This window comes from Diabrotica undecimpunctata, chromosome 2 (assembly GCF_040954645.1).
Source record: "Diabrotica undecimpunctata isolate CICGRU chromosome 2, icDiaUnde3, whole genome shotgun sequence".
Classification (NCBI taxonomy): Eukaryota; Metazoa; Arthropoda; class Insecta; order Coleoptera; family Chrysomelidae; genus Diabrotica; species Diabrotica undecimpunctata.
This window is the reverse complement of record NC_092804.1, coordinates 49,292,062-49,308,544: the sequence shown is the minus strand read 5'-3', so window position 1 is coordinate 49,308,544 and position 16,483 is coordinate 49,292,062. Positions and strand designations below refer to the sequence as shown.

The 16,483-nt window shown below is 34.8% G+C and overlaps 1 protein-coding gene across 2 annotated transcripts in view; it reads left to right on the top strand.

Moving 5' to 3' along the window:
• LOC140434516 (alpha-L-fucosidase-like) overlaps nucleotides 1-11,972 on the top strand; it is a 34,329-nt gene extending 22,357 nt beyond the window's left edge. For both annotated transcript variants that reach the window (XM_072522845.1, XM_072522844.1), the window contains exons 5-8: nucleotides 1,910-2,135; nucleotides 3,935-4,075; nucleotides 4,132-4,442; nucleotides 11,783-11,972. In XM_072522845.1, coding sequence (XP_072378946.1) covers nucleotides 1,910-2,135; nucleotides 3,935-4,075; nucleotides 4,132-4,442; nucleotides 11,783-11,908 — 804 coding nt within the window. In that variant the 3' untranslated portion in view covers nucleotides 11,909-11,972. The remainder of the gene's footprint in view (nucleotides 1-1,909; nucleotides 2,136-3,934; nucleotides 4,076-4,131; nucleotides 4,443-11,782) is intronic.
• The last annotated feature ends 4,511 nt before the right edge of the window (nucleotides 11,973-16,483 follow it).

The window sequence follows — 16,483 nt, the reverse complement described above, 5'->3', positions numbered from 1 at the left end:
GCTTTCCTTTCCGCCTTACCTTTATCTCCGTATCCGCTATCACCGGTCGGATTTGGCTAGCTACCCGCTCACCCTTTACAGTTCGTAATCTCTTTTAACTGGCTTCTACACAGCACAAAATCTGTCTGACTTTCCCTTACCCAGTTTATAGAGGTAACATACTGGTCTTCAGTCTTCATAAAGAACGTATTAGTGATACCCAAAACTCATGCCATTGCAAACTCAATCACACTATTTTCTTCATCATTTCTTATTCCCATCCCCAAAACTGCATAAACTCTTTCTATTCTCGCTCTTTTTGTACCGATATGCCCATTCAAATCACCTCCAATAAAACACTTTTCGTCTATAGGAATCTCGAGCATCTCGCAATCAAGAGCCCTCCAAAATTCTTCTTTTTCCTGTTCTTCACACCCTATCTGTGGGCGTAGGCACATATGATGTTCACGTTGGTTTTGCCTGTATTCAGTTGGACACTCATTATCCTATCACTTCTTCTGCTTACCCTTACAAGATGTTCCTTCCATTCGTTGTTCAAAAATAATACCAACACCATTTCTGCCATGACTGTTCGAACTACTATATATTAACTTGCATCCATCTTCAAGATCTCTCGACTTATTACCTTTCCAATGAGCTTCCTGCACACAAAGTACACCAATCCTTCTCTGCATGAAATCAGCCGCAACTGCGCGTCGCTTACGGGAAACGCACTAGCCTCTAAACTATTTTCCGTATTCCTTTTTTCCATGATTTTAGCAAGTTTTCATTGGCGGATAACCTTTCTGATGCAAACCCTCCTACTTTATCCGGGCTTGCGACCGGCACTGACAGTTACAGAGCTACTCAATTCACCCAGCAACTACCAGAGACGGGGTTTTAAAGCACCATTTATAGATATAATTACCAAACCGCACATAATAAAGTTTACAAAACAAGATATTCTCTAGCTTCCAAAACAATTTTTCCAGTGTTTTGACCCCCTAATTATTTAGCCATAAATCAGGTTGGTTAGATATACCAATCACCTCTAAAAATTGTAGTTATGGTCTATAAGGGACAATTTTGGTTTCAACTGTTTTTGGATTTCTGAAATTTGCAACCACGTATATGGATTTGTTCTACTTATCACTGTTTTGGGTCCTTCAACTTTGTCATAAGGTGTAATATTAATTGATGAATATTTTTTGATTACCTTATTATTTTGCCAAAGCATATGTGGTTTTAATTTACTAATTACTATTTTTGGTCCTCTAAAATTTGCACCCATACGATATGTAGGTTTGCTAATCATTGTTCTTAGGCTTCCGAAATATGCAGCCATAGAGTATGTGACTTTACAAATCACTGATGTTGGACCACCAAAATTTGCAGCCATAGGATATGTAGTTTTACTACTGTTTCTGGTTCCTCAAAATTTTCAGCCATAGAGTCTGTGGGTTTACTAATTACTATTTTTGGATCTCTAAAATTTGCATCTATAGGTTTGCATCCATATGTGGTTTTACTAATCACTGTTTATGAATCGCCAAAATTTTTATCTTTAGATTATGTCGATTTACTAATCATTGTTTTTGAACACCCAAAATTTTCACAAAGTGTATATGTGAGTTTACAATTGTTAGTCAGGTGATCATTATTTTTAGCTGGGACTTCCACCATAGCCATTCGTGGGAATTAATATTTTATCAATTATTTTTTATATTTTTAGAAGAGTAATACCTTCACCAGTAAATTTCAGCGCACGTTCTAGATCGTGATTTCTTGAATTGAAGCGAAAATTACATGATTTTTGTTAATATGTCTTGTACAAATCGTAGAAACTATTGAACCGTAGTTTATAATAGGCTTTCTGTAAAATAAAATAAAGAGTACAATAATTGATTGTTATTTTTCTTTTTTTTTTTAGACAGACCCCGAATTAAGAGAACTTGTGAACACATATAAACCTTCCGTTATATGGTCTGACGGTGACTGGGATGCTCCAGACACTTACTGGAGATCTAAAGAATTCTTAGCATGGCTGTACAACGAAAGTCCAGTCAAAGATGAAGTAGTAGTAAATGATAGATGGGGATCTGGAATTCCCTGTACTCATGGAGGATTTTTCTCATGTCAAGATAGATACAATCCAGGTATTTAAAAAATTAAAAAGTGATACAATTATTATTTGTTTTCTAAAAACTACACAGTTTCTAAAAAGCGCTTAACTCGGCCACAAGATTTAACCTAAAAGGCATTATCAACGGTTAAAGTGATATATATTTAATATTATTGTTCCTGTACCAATGGCCATAGCTGTCGAAGTACTTTATGTTTATGTAAATAAAAAAATATATTTCGCATTAAAATATTTTACACTAATGTAAATATTCACTTCATAAACTATTAAAAATTAAAAAATATACCGTTTACAAAAAAACATGACAACATAACTTATTTGTACAAACTAAAGTATCCAGTATTTACTATGTGTTGCTTAACAAAAAAGTTAACAGATGTCACCCCGCTTCACTTAGAGCTTATTTCATTTTAGTTTATGATGAAATACATGTTTTTAAATATACGGTTACAACTCCAAAAACTGATGACGTAACATCAAACAAACTTTTGACTGAAATATCACCAATTCCATGTAGTTTAACAGCATCACGAGTCAAAAGAAAAATAAGTGCAATGAATATCACTGATCCAAATCTAAAAGAAATAAAAAACTGGCAATCACGCAAAAGAAAAAAGTCACTGAGAGTAAAAATAAAGAGATAACTCGCAAATATAATAAACTGAAAGGAAAAAGAAAAAAGATTGAATCTCCACCAACCTCGGAAGAAGACAATGGAGTTGAAATTGAACTTATTTCTGATAACGTGTCCGAAATCGACGATGAATCATGCCTAGAGTGTTTTGAGATTTATTCTAAAACCACATCCAAATCAGATTGGATAAAATGCATCATCTGCCAAAAATGAAGACCAGAAGACGCATTGAAATAGCAAGATCTGGTTTCATGAATATGCGTAAAATGCTCTGTAACCCCAAGCTATCAGTCTCAATAAGATTGAGAACACTAAAGTGTTATGTGTGGTCTCTATTACTATTTGGCTGTAAGACCTGGACATTAAAACAGTATGACGTCAACAAATTAAATTCATTTGAAATGTGGATGTACCGCCTAATGCTAAGAATAAGCTGGACCAGCAGAACTACCAATGAAGAAGCACTGAGAGCAATGAACACACGCCCTCATCTGGTCAATACTATCAAAATTAGAAAGACGTCATATCTAGGACACATAATGCGCCATAGGGAATTTGAGCAGCTCTAAGTAATATTAGAAGGCAAGATTGAAGGTAAAAGGGGCATAGGACGAAAGAAAAAATCTTGGCTACGAAACATCAGAGATTGGACCCATACAAAAGGAAATGAATTAATTCATCAAGCCCAGAATAGAGAGAAATTTGCCATATTGATCGCCAATTTCAACAGAGAAGTCACTTAGGAGGAGGAGGCCAAAAATGGCTGCATGAATCATACACACTCTATCCACAAAAATGTATAAATTGTGGTCGTCAAGAAATGCGAACTAAAAATTCAAATGAAATGTCCATGTCATGTGAAATGAAATAAATAACTTTTTTTTGAATAAGCGCAAATTCTCCTACCCTTGCGCGTAATCTTACCTACCCGGTTAGGAGAGATTGCGCAAAAATACTTTTTTTTAGATCTCATGTTTTTTTTAAATAGAAGAGTTTTGCATTTGAGTTATTTTAATTAGTATAGCTAACATCCCAAATAACTCCACGTAACACATTCTCACATTAAACTTTGGAAAACTTAAAATTTGTGCTATTTTTTCGAAATCTGCGCAGACTATCCTAGCTTTACTTTAATATAATATAATTTCTTGCTATACCTAAATTTTATTTCTCTCTAGGTACTCTTCAGCAATACAAGTGGGAAAATGCTATGACGATTGATCACAAATCTTGGGGATTTAGAAGAAACGCGAAACTCTCTGATTACATGACCATAGAAGAACTTCTGTACCAATTGGTTTCTACAGTCAGTTGTGGAGGTATTTTACTTGTTAGCATAACTATCCTATAAAAACTAATCGAGCATTATTTTAAGGTAATCTACTTATGAACGTCGGACCTACAAAAGACGGTATAATTGCTCCTATTTTCCAACAGCGTCTTAAAGATTTGGGTACTTGGTTGTCAATCAACGGTGACTCTATCTATAGTACAAGACCATGGACGTCACAAAATGATTCACTGACAAATGGGGTTTGGTATACCAGCAAAGGTTCTGATGTATATGCCATTAGTCTGCAATGGCCTAAAGATAATACATTGAATTTGGCATCGGCTATTGATCTTTTCAAAAATGCAAATACTTCGGTATATTTGCTGGGCCATGAAAATGGTGAAGCATTAAAGGTAATTGGGATGTTTCTATGATATCATAATGATCAAATCTCATAAAATCAAAATCCAATAATTTAAAATTTCAATTTTCGTGAGGTATTATTTATTTGTCGTTTACTATAATAACCTACCATTTATTATAAGAATCTAGTTCATGTAGTTTTGTATTTAAAAACACTTTTTCCTTAAAAAAAAAGTGATTTTTGTGATACAAAACAACATAAAAACTGATATTTACTAAGTATATGTGTTATGTTAAATATGTTTTCGATAGGTAGCAACTATAAGCTGTGAGAGAAAAAGAAGTAGTAAATATAAAGAGGCAAAGAACCAATTTTTTAACAAGGAAAAGTTAACGAATTAGACATCGCCAGAGGAATGTGGAGAGTGGCCATAAAAATCTAGAGAGCATGGAATTGGAGCAAATATATAACCAAATAATGTGTGTAATAATGTGATCTGAAAGACGTCGTAGAAAGATTTTGTAGTAAATAAGAAACTAGTTCGATAGTAATAGAATAATATAAAAATTGAAGGTATTGAGAACAAAATTTAGCAGAAGGAATAAAATATATGAATAAGCTCAGAATGTAAAAAATAATTCAATGATTTGTACAGCGTACTTTACAGAAAGTGCGCTGTGTATGCCCTATACACAAAAAAGGAAACTTGCTTGACTGTTCCAACTTTAGAGGGATTTCCCTTCTTAATACGGCATACAAATTTTTTTCCCTGATACTTAACGAACGATTGGCACAGTATACTGACAACATAATAGGATCATACCAAATAGGCTTTTTGAAAAACATATCGACCTTTAATCACATATCATCCATCAGACAAATATTAGAAAAAAACGACGGAGTACGACATAGACTGCCATTGTATCCTCGTAGAGTTCAAGGCAGCGTAGGACAGACCTATTGACAGACCCCAATTATATTCGGCTATGATCAAATTTGGAATACCAAAAAGGTTGGTAGAATTAGTTAAAATGACAATGGGAAAAGTTAAATGTAAAGTGTGAGTACAAGGGGGTCTTTCAAACCATTTACTAACAGAGGACTGCGCCAGGGAACCTAGTATTAGAAAAAGTTATAAAAGATTTGGGAATAACCTTAATGGGTACGATATATACCCGTAGAACACAAATAATGCATATGCTGATGATATCGCGATCATTGTAAAAACCTGAAGCAGTTAAAGCTTTAACACGTATTAAAAATGTCGCAGAAAATATCGGATTTCCTAATAACTTCCAGAAAACTAAAAATATGACGCCTATATCAAAAATACAACAAAATAATTTAGAGGTGCAACACGAAACTATTGAAACGGTGGTAGAGTTCTGCTACTTAGGGTCACTGGTTGACTGCAAAAACAACAATTTTCCAAAGAAATAAGAAAATGAATACGCGTAGCTAACCGCTGTTATTTTGGCCTAGGCCCTAAATAGGAGCGAGAAATATGTCAAGAGCAACAAAATGCAAACTTTATAAAATAGTAATACGTTCAGTGCTCACTTGCGGATCGGAAACAAGGACAATGAAGACCCGAGATGAATAGTTACTACGAATCTTTGAAAGAAAAGTATTGAGGAACATATACAGTAAAACCTCCCTTAACCGAAACCTTTTTAACCGAAACATCGTTTAACCGAAACGGCTTACAGTTTCAATAAAAAGTAAATGTTTGTCGCAAAACGTAAATAATTCCGTTAATTTCACTCACCAATTGATGTCTATGTGTGTTGGGAAATCACAAAAACCAAGAGCTCTAAAAGATATTACCGAAAAGGCATTTTAAGGTATAGAAGCCAAAAAAGTTCATGGATGTCGACCACTTTATTTTTAGAATGGTTTGAAAATGAATTCGTCTCAAGTGTAAAATCCTTTTTAAAATCAAAAAACCTTCTCATCAAAGTATTGTTGCTTGTTGACAATGCGCCCTCACCCTCAAAATCTACAAAATGGTGACAATTGTCAGATTTTTGCCACCGAATGTCACAAGCTTAATCCAGCCGTTAGACCAGGGAGTCATAGAGACATTATAGAAAAGCATTCTTAAGACATCTGTTATTACAGGAGACGAATTAATCCAAAAGTGTTCCCGAAATTCTCAAATCTTTAACAATAAAACATTTTTATTGGTGAGCTGAGTCGTGGGCCTAGATCAAATCTTCAACTTTGGAAAAATGTTAGAACAAACTTTTTGATAAGATTTTGATTGACGATTCTAAAGAAGAAAATAGTAAGAAAATGACAGAAGAAATTAAACCTGTCATTAAAAATTTGCCGGGACATGACGAAATTAACTAAGAAGAGATACGTGACTGGTTAGCAGCTGATGACTCAGAACGTGAATTCATCGACCAGGACATCATTGATATGGGTCTTTATCAAGACAACCTGAGCAAGCATATCAGATGACGAAGATGACGACCCAAGAGGCAACAGGCAGCACAAGACCGTCGACGAGATTTTTAATGCTTTAGAGGAAAGAATTTTATACAGTAGGCCTAATTAGTTAGGGACACGACTAGATTCTTAATTTTTGTTGTCATTACTCATGACGTTCTGCAAATTAATGATGGAGGGAGAGAGAAACATCGTTGTCAAACGAAAACGCAAAAAATAGCAGATTTCTTTAAAAAAGCATGTTAAACTTGTTCATTTTCCTTAATTTTATTACTTTATTTTGGATTTACTTATTAGAAAACATTACGAAATCAACTCATAGTATTTTTTAATACCAATACTTTGATCAAGAATATTATAAAAAACAATGGAATTTTTAACCGAAATTGTTGTTATCCGAAACGCCCCCCCCCCCCCCAATTATTTCGGTTAACGGAGTTTTTACTGTATGGCCGAATTAGCAAGGTCTGTCGAGAAGACCATATAATTTCGAACTCTATAAACTTTTTGGTGATGCAGATATCGTGAAAACCATCAAAATAAACCATCTAAGATAGGTGAGCTACGTTATGCTGATGGATGAAAGTGATCCTTCTAAAATAACAATGCTAAATAGGCCGATCGGAAGAAGAAGAACGAGGCGAATAAAACTCAGGTATCTGAATGATGTTGAAGGACGATTTAAGGAAGATTGAAATAAGGGGATGGAGAAGACAGACACTCGACAGGGAAGGATGGAAGAATGTTTTGAAGCAGGCCAGGGCTCACGAAGAGCTGTAGAGCCAACTGATGATGATGACGACTTTACAGAAAGCATGCCAGCACTAATAATGACTTAACAAATAATCCCATAGTTTAAAATCATTCTTCTGGAGACTTACGGTAAATCGAGATTGAAATAGCATTAACAGAAATGAAAAACAACAAAGTGCAGAAGATGATGGCATTCTAATTACCTTTATTAAAGAAAAGAGAAAAAAATTATTTATATTCTCAAAGACTTATATAGCAATTGCTTAGAAATTGGAATGCTCCCAGGTCATGGAACAATACTACCAACAATGCAACTGAAAATGTGAAACTAATACATCAAAATATAAAATAAAACGCGAAGTACTGCAGAGTGATAATATCTCACAATAAAACTGTTTAAAAAGGTACTAAGTTTAAAAATGTTGGTTTAAAAATTAATCTTTAAGACCCAGTATATAACAAATTTGGCCTATAGCAGCAATAAATTATGTAGAAGCCTAATACGTAATATCTTATAAATATTTAATCCATGAATTTGGAATATGTCGCGAAAACCTTCTTTAATAGTCCAATCGTCAGAGTTTTGACCTCTAAAAATCATACTAACAAGCTAAATTTTTCTGAGAATATTAATTCTGGGATCCCAAAAAAGATGTAAGAAAGTTTACCACTATTACCCCCAGGCTTTTCTCTAAAACCTCCCTTGTAGCGGTGGAAAACGAAAAAAATTGATTTACCAAGAGCCGTAGAAAAAATGTTTTAAATAAAAATTGTAGCTGAAATAATTCTGAACAAAAATGTATATTAGCACTTTTTGTATAGAATGAACCGTTCACTCAGAAACGACGATTGAAGCGACCGACGATTTTGTTTGTGTTACGCGCGAGAAATCAATTATAAATAAAATTTGTATCAACTAGACGGTAAAAATTCGATATCTTTTCAGTTTTCATAAATCTGTTGAATAAATAAACGGTTCGCAATTTTTGTCATTACATTGATCGACAGCTATGAAATTTTCATTACTGGATCCCAATATTCAAAACCTATAACATAAAATTTCGATTTTAAGTTTTGGCAGCAAATATGGGTCATTTGAAATATGCCCAAAAAACACTGAATTTAAAAATTCACATCACAAACGATTGCACGTGACAGGAAATGCTTCCACGAATTTGTAGCTAAAGTTATGTCATTTCGAAAAACGTACTTTTGTAATCAAAAAGAAACAGTTTTAAACGTTTTAGATCGTTTGTCATGTGAAAGTTTAAATTCAGATTTTCTCAGGCATTTTTCAAATACTTCACATTTGTTGCCAAAACTCGAAGCCGAAATTTCAAACTCTTCGTTTTGAAGATTGGATTCTAATAATGAAAATTTCATAGTGACTGGTTAATATTCTTCTTCTAATGGCGCTACAACCCTTTGTGAGTCCTGGCCTGCTTAACAATGTTCTTCCATTCTGCCCTGTCAGATACTTTCCTTCGCCACTGCCTGATGTTCATGGTTTTAAGATCCCTCTCTACGTCGTCTATCCATCTTTTACGGGGCCTTCCTCTTGTTCTGTTTCCTTGGGGCTTCCATCTCTGGACTACTTTTACAGCTCGATTATCTGGCATTCTTTCTAGGTGACCAAGCCAGTTTAGTCTTTGTGATTTTACAAATCTGACAATATCTGCGCTCTGCATTAGTTCATCCAGCTCGTGGTTCATTTTAATTCTCCACGAACTATCGCTGCATTGGGTTGGTCCAAATATCTTCCTTAGTATTTTGCGCTCAAATATTCTCAGTTGATTTTCATCAGTGGTTGAGAGGGTCCACGTTTCACATCCATATGTGACCACTGGTCTAATTACTGTTTTGTAGATTCTCAGCTTAGACTCACGATTCAGTAACTTACTTTTCATTAAGTCTTTGTATGCATAAAAGCACTTATTACCGCTAAGAATCCGTGCTTGTATTTCTTGACTGATGTTGTTGTTGTCATTTATTATTGAGCCTAGGTAGGGAAAAGTGGAGGCATATTTGTAGGTATGATTGTCTACCTTCAGATTCTCATGTTCATTCGATTTTGTGCACTCCATATATTTTGTTTTGCTTTCATTTATATATAGACCAAACGTAGCAGCTTCTCGTTTCAGTTCTATAACTTTTTCGCTCAATACCCTTTTGTTGCGGCTTATTATGGCAACATCATCCGCATATGCGCATATTTGCATAGATCTTGTATTAATACAGCCGTTTACATCCAGTTTTCTAACAACAGCTTCTAAAGTTAGATTAAAAAGTGTTGTTGATAAGGCATCCCCTTGTCTAACTCCATTTTCAATATCAAAGGCCTGCGTCATATCTCCATCTATTCTCACCATAGCTTTGGAACCCTCCAGAGTCATTCGTATAAGTTTAACCAACTTATTGGGTATCCCTAACATAGATAGTTGCTTTAACATCTTTTGTCGATCTACTCCATCAAACGCCTGTATGAAATCGATATACAAGTTGTAAATAGGTATGTTATATTCAACACATTTTTCATGTATACCTCTTAACATATGTATTTGGTCTATAGTTGACCTCTTTGGTCTGAAGCCACATTGGTATTCACCAATAATCTCCTCCGAAAACGATTTCAGGCGGCTATATATAATTCCTGATAATATCTTGTAGATGACATTTAAAACTGTTATGCCCCTATAATTTTTGCAGAGTCGTTTGTCTCCCCCTTTGTACATAGGAAGTATGATTCCCACTTTCCAATCTTCTGGGATGACTTCTAGTGTCCATATGCGGTCGATTAGTTTATGGATACGCCTCCATAGCGCATGTCCACCATTCTTTATCAGTTCTGCAGTTATTCCATCTGTGCCAGGTTTGTTATTTTTTAGATGTTTTATGACGTTTATCGTTTCTTCCAATGTTGGTTGCTCAACTAGTTGTTCTGCTGTGTGGTGAATTATCTCTTCATCTTCGTTTTGTTCTTTTTCTGGGTTTAACAGCTCTTGAAAATGCTCCTTCCACCTTTTCATTATTTCCTCTTTCTCGCTGATAATTGCCCCATTTTTGTCCTTGCAAAGTGTTGATCTTGTTATGTATCCTTGGGTGCATTGCTTGATTTCCTTGTAAAATTTTCTAGCCTCTCTTCTGTTATTATAATCTGTAGTGACTGGTTAATGAAAGTGATAAATTTTATTGAGTTCATGAGAATCGTAAGAATCGCTAAACGTTTATTTATTTATTAACACCTTTAAAGAAAAACAAGTTTATTTGCGGCAAAATACAAAAATTGCATACGAAAGCTGATCTATTTACCTTTAAAACGCATTTTTATTTTTGTCGATAGGACACTCTCGTCAAAAGATATCGAATTTTTACCGTCCATTTGAATGCATGCCTTACATTGAAAATAACCGGTCGCTTCAAGCGCTGTTTCTAAATGAACGGTTTACTCTACAGAAAAAGTGCTAAGAAACATTTTTATTCACAATTATCTCAGCTACATTTTTTAGCTTAAACATTTTTTTCTACGGTGAACAGATTCTTGGTAAATCGATTTTTTCCGTTTTCCCTCTCTACGAGGGAAAGCCGGGAAACCCCTTTAAATTAAATTTGTTAATTACTTTTTTAAACTTTGTTAATTAATACATATTTGTTGTTAAATTTGAATGGTGTTGTAGTTTTAAATAGATTTAAATCATGGCAACGCAAGATACCCAGAGTTGCCAAGCCTGGAAAAGGTATCTCTATGGGTCATCGATTCCCTTCCTAGGAGTCTTGCATTGCCATGATGTAAATCTGTTTAAAACTACATTATTTAAATTTAACAACAAATATGTATTAATTAACAAAGTTAACCTTATTTAAAGGGTTTTTATCCACATATTTAGTGGTTTCCCTCGTGTACCCCTGGTAACTTCACTGATGATGGATTTATTAGTTCAAAAACATTCTATGATGTAACCCGAAACGGCGATGTTAGAATATATATACCTTTTATAAAGGATTTTTTAAATAAATCTAATATGTATACAAAATTTATAATGATGATTACCTGGCAGTGACATTTATTATATGAGAAATGGTTAAATTGCCAATTAGCTTGATTTAAATGTAAAATCCACAACCTATTGTAATTGTACTGTTTCTTAACACCTCTTACCTAATTTATATTTTATTGTGTTATAGTGGACTGTAGGAGCATCCTCAGTAACCATTAATTTCCCGGATAAATCACAAGTAGGCAGTGAATGGGCATACGTGTTAAAGATTGTTCCCGGAGCTAGTGTAGTATACGGACAGAATAAAATTTAGAAAATAATAAGATTGTTTTAAGACTAATAGTTGTAAGATTTTGAAATAAAATGATTTTGAAGAATTACAGTTTTTTATTTGTAGAAAAATGAATAAGATAAATTAGACCAGACAAAAATTATAATTACCGACATGGCACCTGAAATGATACAGGTCAAAAGGAGAAGATACGGACATAAATCAAAAAAGGAAAAGCATGCCACAAGGATAATTGGAGCAGGGTAAAATAAATTGTGGGTTAAGAAATCTCAGGCTATTTATATTTATACCAATATTTACATAGGAAATTAAGAAACAAAGAAGCTTGTAATTTAATAGAAAATCCCCATTCATGTAATAACAGAATGTAAAAATAATGGAAATATATCATTTACCTTTTTTGAAAGAGCGACATGGAGAATCCGTTGGGTTAGCCTTAGCGGAAGCCTAACACCACATTACGTTTACCTTACATATATTTTGGACATTATTTTTCCCATTTATCGCGCAGAAATTAGGACTAAACATGAATATTGACAAATCTATGGTAATGATAACCAAAGAAGTAATCGAAGCTATCACAAAATCTAAGTGGAAATGGACAGGACATATGGCAAGAGAGAGCGAAGAAAAATTGGACAAAGAAAACAACAAAAACACAAAAACGAGGTATAGGAAGACCACAAAAAATTTATCGACCAGAATATTACAGTGTTTAATTATCTCTGTCATATGTTCCCAATTGCTAAGGTTCCAATTACGTTAGTCTTTGATTTTATTATTTTGAATCCTATTTTTACGTTTGCCTTACATACATTTTGAACATTTTTTCCATATAACACGAAGTCAGCGAAAAAATTAAAAGGAATGTATTTTTGTAAATTCTACACTTTTTAACAAAATTTTACACGCTGTGTATTTTTTCACATGCGAAAAATCATGTCATTTTTTCGCTGTATTATTAACTATCCTTCTACCACAATTTTACAATCATTACCTTAGTCCAACCCTTGACAACCCTTCCTATTTCAGTTCAACCTCCCCTCCTTTAGAAATACAGACAGTTTTAAAATAGCAAGAAGAAAGACTCTCTCTTTCTATGGATGCTTTATGTTTCTTAGAAGAAAAACTGGAGGCTAAACAGACTTTTAAATTTGATACAAATTTTAAAGCGAACACTTCCAATAAACACATTGTTAAAGGTACTGACTTGAATATAAATGGCCAATAAGAAGTTAAAAATACATTTTTTATTGATGACTCACTTCCCAATCCGTTCAAACAGATGAAAGAAATAACGATAAGTCAAATGAAAGAAATAACTAAAAGTACTTCGTTTAGTTCTGCAATTGTTTAAGCTCAGATGCAAGAGCTTCAAAAGCCGACTTATGAAATCACTTCCAATAAGGTTAATACTCAAGATGTAAAAGGCCAGCCTCTCTTAAAAAAATGTGTTACCAGCACAAACAGTCACTTTTCAAACTACTTCAGAACAAAATATGATTACTGGAACTGTAATATCTGCATCTCCCATGCTTCTTAACATTTCTCCCCCACAAATATTGCAAGAATCCAATACTTTGGTTTCAAGTCAAGCTCTACATACACAAAATGTTGTAGTCTCTGCTCCAATTCTGACAACTGTCAATTCATCTCCATTATTTATTGAAAACTTAACTCCAGTACTGCCTTCTTGCAGTGTGCCAGTGGAATTGGCAAATATACCTCTCCCAACTCGTATACAAATTCAAGATATCTCTCAACATGAAACTTTAAATGCCCTAAATATACGACAGGTTAATAAACTCTTTATTCAAGCTCAGAATATATACACTCCCACTTTCTTACATTTGAATAAAATTCCAACACAAATTCTATTGATTTATTATCAATTGCAACACCTTGTGAAGAAGGTGATGTACATGTCGATTTTTTGAAAATTATCCCTCCTCGGAATAAATCCATAGTTCCTCCACTAATACACGAAAATCAAATACTCCTCTCATAGCCTCGTATTGACACGGCTGTCATCAAAGTTCTCTCAATCCAAACTGTTCTTACTCATACCACCTCACAATCTAATTCATTAGATTCAGTCAAACTTGCCTTTTCTTCTGTTACCGTGGACCCACCATTCGTAGAGGGCCAAGTAACTACAGCTCCTGCAGTGCCCAACAATATTCTGTTACTGGAGGCTCAGTCTGGATTGCCGCCTCCTGATATGGTAAACGTTAATGTAACGTGCCCTACGCCGTTGTTTACTGTCTCTCAGGTTTAAACTTTTGCTAACCAAACCACGCACTCAGTGGCTTCTCATACTTTAAAAAGTTTTGCAAATATCGACAATATCTTGACCAGCGCCAATAACTTGGAAAGGATACACATACCTTATTCTCAACTACGTTCGCTTCTGAACATTCACGGTTTCCAACTCTATAAAATGTATTCAAATTCTCGTGCCTTTTCAAATGAGTGTAACATGATCTTCACTTCAGAAGTCAATCTCTTAGTAGTTTCTCTAAGGTCCTAGGTATTAACAGGTCTTAGTTCATTACAACAGTATCCCTAATGTATACTGGTTTACCCTCGTTCTCGAAGTAACTGTTTAATACCATATCCCAGTGGCGTAACTCTTCTCGCCCGCCCCCAGTATGTTCAATTTTTTCACATGCGAAAAGCATGTCATTTTTTCGCTGTATTATTAACTATTCTTCTACCATCATTACCTTAGTCCAACCCTTGATAACCCTTCCTATTCCAGTTCAACCTCCCCTCCTTTAGAAATACAGACAGTTTTAAAATAGCAAGAAGAAAGACTCGCTCTTGATTGTTGACTGTCGCTAGGGATAGTCGTTCGCTCTTTCGTCTGCTGAGTCTCGCTAGGCAAGAGTATACTCTCTCTTGTCTGTTACCTGTCGCTTAGTAGAGACGTACCTCTCTTGCCTGTTGTCTATCGATGAGAACGGACGCTCTCTCTCCCCTGTTGACTGTCGTTTGGTGACAGGGGTGTTTTCTCTACTGTTGACTGCCGCTAACTAATTATCCTTCTCCTGCTTTTAGTTACGCGGAAAATACCGCAAGTACTGTTTTAAATCGTGTACAGACGCAAAATGTGCTCTATCTCGTGATCTCAGTGTTAGTACCGCGATACACGTGTTCAGAAACCGGTACCCGGACAGATTCCGCGTGTGAAAACAACCGCGAGTGTAAGCCTGTCAATACCGCGAGTGTGTGGAGCAAAAATATTGGTCAGACTTTGTATAAACTTAATTTGCTATAATCTGTATAACCTTTTACCACATATCCTAATTTATTTGAACCAGCCCTATGTAATATAGTCCTCATTAACTGAAATTATATTCATAATTTCACTTATGTACATCCCTTTTGTACCGTGTATTTGTGTACTTAAGGAACTTTATACCAAGTTTTACGAATTAACGTCCTCTGTGTGCGAAGGATTGTCTGACTTTGTAACTTTGGTCAATTAGTGACATCAAATTCAATGTCGTTATTCATTAGATCAAAAGAAACCTATGTTCGTTTGCCACAAGACTGGGACTTTATTAAGAGTTATCGCACACGCGAAAAGGCGGAAAGGCAACAACATGATTTAACAAAAGACCTGGCGGGCCTTTAATAAGACAAAATATGTTTTAATATCTATAAGTAATTTAATTATACCTCTACATAAGAAAGTCATACCTCTACATAAGAAAGGTCCAACAAATAATTGTAACAATTATAGACTACTAGCTCTAGCACCACACGCCAGTAAGGTGATCCTCTAAATCCTCCAACGTCGCCTAGAAAAAAGTTGGCAAATAGCACCTGAGCAGGTTGGATTTGTGAAGGGTAGAGTTACTAGAGAATAAATCCTTAATGTAAGAAATATCAGAAAAATCCAGAGAATATCAGATCCCGATATTTATATGTTTTGTTGATTATACAAAGGCATTTGATAATGTTAGACGGGACAAACATATTGACGACAACGAGTGTACCTAAACACTTGACTCACCTTATATTATTAGCAAACTGCATCAAGATAACCTGGATGTTTGGGACTCTTGGATGGTTGGGAGTGAGAAGTAAACTTAGACTGGGTCAAGGTATCTAATTTTCGTTTCGCAGATGACACTACACTTCTAGCCTCTATTCCAGAAGAAATTCTTCTTCTTCAAGTGCCATCTTCGTTCCGAAGGTTGGCGATCATCAGGGCTATACGTATTTTCGAAACTGCTGACCGAAACAATTCGTTGCTGCTACAGCTATACCATTCCCGTAGAGTTTCGTCTTCTTCCTATGGACCTTTTTCCTGCTATTTTCCCTTGCATAATTATTCGAAGCAGTTCATATCTTTCGCCTCTTGTAATGTGTCCCAAGTATTGCAGTTTTCGTTTTTTGATCGTAAATATGACTTCCTTGACCAGAAGAAATTACTAACTTATTAACAAAACTCGAAAAATAATGTGCTAGATTTGGATTTAAAGTTGACTACAACAAAACCAAAATCATGGTTATTGATTGCCAACAACAGTTTCCTGAAACACGAACTATTGCGGGATGAGAGTTACCTTCTGTATGATATATCTT